We start from the raw sequence: 3521 nt of genomic DNA, 5'->3' as shown, positions 1-3521 counted from the left end.
GTTCGAGGTGCGGCCTCACCAGTGCCGAGTACAGGGGCACGATCACTTCCCTACTCCTGCTGGCCACACTATTTCTGATACAGGCCAGGATGCTCTTGGTCTTCTTGGCTACTTGGGCACACTGTTACAACATATATGGAACAGTCTTGCCAGTCCTTACAAAGCAAGTCACACAGTAAGAGTCCAGTAAATATGGTATGATAAAACTGAATTATGAAAGCTTTCCCTGTAAATGGGCATTTATTGAACATCATAACCAGAAGTCAAGCAACAGGCAAAGCATTACCAGGAGGTTGAGGGAGGTGATCTTTCTCCTCTATCCAGCACTGGTGAGGCTACATCTGAAGTCCTGTGTCCAGTGATGGGCTCCTCAGTACAGAAGACACATGGACATACTAGAGGGAGTTTCTCTGATCCATCCATCCCTACTCTTAACTATATATGAAAACCTGAACACCTTATTAAATCAGTTTTCTTAATCCCTTACTATGCAAGACATTTCCTAGAAGATAAACTAAATCCTCTCTCTCAAACTAACTAGCAAGTAGAAGACATTCACAATGCCCAGCTCTAGGCACTTAACAGTAATAATGAAATGTGGCTGATCTCCATAAGAGTTCTGCAGAGAGCTTCAGGGGGCAATTTAGAGCATGTAAACTAAGGATGCATTGAATATTGTTCCACCAAAGCGCCAAGCCAGGATTAACACAAACACTGTTGATGTATCGTGTTATAGCAGATGGATGAGAAAATTCTAATCTTTTCCAATCAGTGAATAAATGACAGAGTAACCACAAAGAAACCTTATCATCAATGAAACTGATTGCACAAGAAGTATAAGCTAATCTTTGCTGAATATTCCCCAGTTGTATACCTTCTTCACTGGTGACCTTGAACCATACACTAGTTATTTTTGTGCATTAGAGAATCACTTTGCTGAGTTTTCAGTTTTAGGGTGCTCTGGAAGATCTGCCCCATAGCACTCTGGGAACATTAAGAAAGTCTTGAACCTCTGCAACATGGCAAGATTAGATACTCACTTTCCTACACACAAACTAGAAAAAACAGTGAAAACCATTTTATTTCAGCAATAGTACATATGCATGAATATGCTTGTTTGCCTCAAATGTATGGAAACTGACTGTACCATTTCTGGATCAATTTTCACAATGTTCCAAGATACCCTAAACTTTGCAGTACCCTTCCTACCTTTTACATGTATCTCCAAGTTTAATTTGGGTTATTCATCTGGAGGAAAAAAAACATGCTTTTTTTAGAAATTTGAAGACAGGCTTCATTAGCAAGTTTTTTGTGATCCTGCAATACATTTGCATCTATAGTTGAATTAAAAAAGGAATCATGCATTCTCCTTAGGAGAACAAAGACCAGTAAGAAAATTAGCTATAAAAACTCAACCTGGCTCTGGAAATAGGGTACAAAACCACATGGATTTTTTCTAGCCTGTTTTGTACAGGCAGTCCTTGGAATTCCACTATTCTATTGAGTAGTATTTTTTCCTTTGGCTGCAGTTTGTCTGTACAGAATTAAAAAGTTCTGGCTTGTTGTACAACCTAACAGATAACAATTGCTGCCTCAAAGAACTGGCTAGAGGCTTTCCATGCAAATATAGTAGCTATCACTACTGAAGAAATTTCCAGAAATGCTTACCAAATCATCTACATGCAGAGCACTAAAGAATGGACATACTTTGCATTCCCGAGTACATGAAACCTCACACATTTCTTTGAACACAGAATAGCAAATAAAGCCGTGTACTTAATGAGATAACAAATACGATACAAAACTGCAACAAGAAAAAGTCAGTCCTCCATGTAGGCTGTTAAATTTATCATTACCTTGGCTTGCAGTCGGCCTCCTAGTGTTGACCTGGCATGATAGATCACAATGAGAACATCCCCCTGAACTGTTATACCTAGTGGAATTACTGCTCTCCCATCTTCAATTTTAAACTCCCTGAAGAAAAAACATAACCACAATTAAATTTGTTTTTAAAAAATACTGTATTATTTTATCTTTGGTTTGCTTTCTCCAAGGCCTTCAATATCAACCTATAAAAATCTGCTTCAAGTTCTTATTGCGGAGAAGGAATTTGCTCTAAAGGATTAAAACTTAAAAGCTGCTCTAAAAATAACAAGATTAATGGTTGCCTACAGCAGAGAAACAGACATACAGACCCATAGTTCTCAAATCAAACATGGGAGAAACATGTTTTCAAGGAGCTCCTTGAAGAATGTAAGACAGGATTTTATGAAGAAAGCTGTTCTGAAGAAAGGTGCAGAGAAAAACTGTAACACCCCACAGCTGTTTCTGTTCCTGCTCTCTTCAAATTCATTAAACTCCTTAGGGCCTTGGATTTATAGGAAAGCTAGAAGGACTTTAGAGTTGTCTCATCATCCCTCTGTCTGTGACTACCTACACATAGTACTGCTGGTACCATTTGCAATTCCTGTGCTGTATTACAACAGCAGACACCGGAGGTGTACAGGGGCTAATAAGAACTCCCTTACAGCTACAGTTCCCGGGGGATCCTCACTGTTCCCATGACTGAGACATCATGTTCAGTTAAGTACATGTACACCAGGGATCAATCTTCCTAGTTTACACCACATGGAGTAAGAGGAAGGTAAGACTTGCTCACCTCTGCCTCCCAGTGCCCAATGTGCCACCCCACCATCATCCCCACTTTCTGTGGGAACAGATCCAAGCTGCTATTGTAACCATGTTCTCTTCCCCACGATTTACCTTTCAAGATCAACTAGAGGGGGAGAGAGGAGCTGGTCCGTATGTTAAAGAAGCTTTCTGCTCAACTGGTAAATGCAAAATCATGCTTCCTTCTCACAGTAACAACTTCATATTTAAGTTAGTCTAGAAAAACATAACGTGCTGTTTCAGAGCAAATCATAATCTGTACTTACTTCATTCTGTCATACTCCTGAGAGGTTGTGGTTACTCTCTCATCTCCCACATAAACCTCACAAAAAGGCCTGCAGCCATTACGCTGCTTACTGAAAAGAGGAACTGGAGTCATGACAATTGATCTGACAAGGATGGGCTTGCTGTGAGGAATAATGGGTTCTTCAGCCATCATGTCACACATGTATTCAATGTATCTGCCAAAACCAAAAGGTATTCATTTAGACAGAGATCCAAATTCTACAAATAGGTGAACACGTAGGTTTACTTCTGTTCATATTCAGCCACTGAGTAGTGACAAATTATAGCAATAAAACACTGAGAACACTTAACAGCACTTCCAGCAAATGGATTTTCAAATCTGATAGAATTTCACAAAATGAAAATAGAAACATGGAGAACTATTTATCCCTAGCCAGCCTCTCAATTTAAGGCCAGCAACACAGTTTCTGTACAAAAGCCTGATAACTGCATCACAACAGAAAAACAGACTGTCCAGAAAATTGTACACAGCACTACGTATGAACTCATCTGCACCTGCGTCCCTGCCTTAGGTCTGTAGCTTTACATATATTCACTTCTAAAAC

General features: G+C 39.6%; 1 protein-coding gene across 1 annotated transcript in view; it reads right to left on the bottom strand.

Annotated features, from left to right (window-relative positions):
- GAK (cyclin G associated kinase) overlaps nucleotides 1-3521 on the bottom strand; it is a gene marked incomplete at its 3' end in the record, with an annotated part of 44987 nt that overhangs the window by 7209 nt on the left and 34257 nt on the right. The window contains exons 15-16 of the mRNA XM_010288137.1: nucleotides 2937-3131; nucleotides 1857-1974 (exon numbers count right to left, since the gene is read on the bottom strand). Of these exons, the coding sequence (XP_010286439.1) occupies nucleotides 1857-1974; nucleotides 2937-3131 (313 nt within the window). The remainder of the gene's footprint in view (nucleotides 1-1856; nucleotides 1975-2936; nucleotides 3132-3521) is intronic.

This window comes from Phaethon lepturus, unplaced genomic scaffold (assembly GCF_000687285.1).
Source record: "Phaethon lepturus isolate BGI_N335 unplaced genomic scaffold, ASM68728v1 scaffold16150, whole genome shotgun sequence".
NCBI lineage: Eukaryota > Metazoa > Chordata > Aves > Phaethontiformes > Phaethontidae > Phaethon > Phaethon lepturus.
The sequence above is the reverse complement of the archived record's forward strand: the minus strand, read 5'-3'. Positions and strand labels throughout refer to the sequence as shown.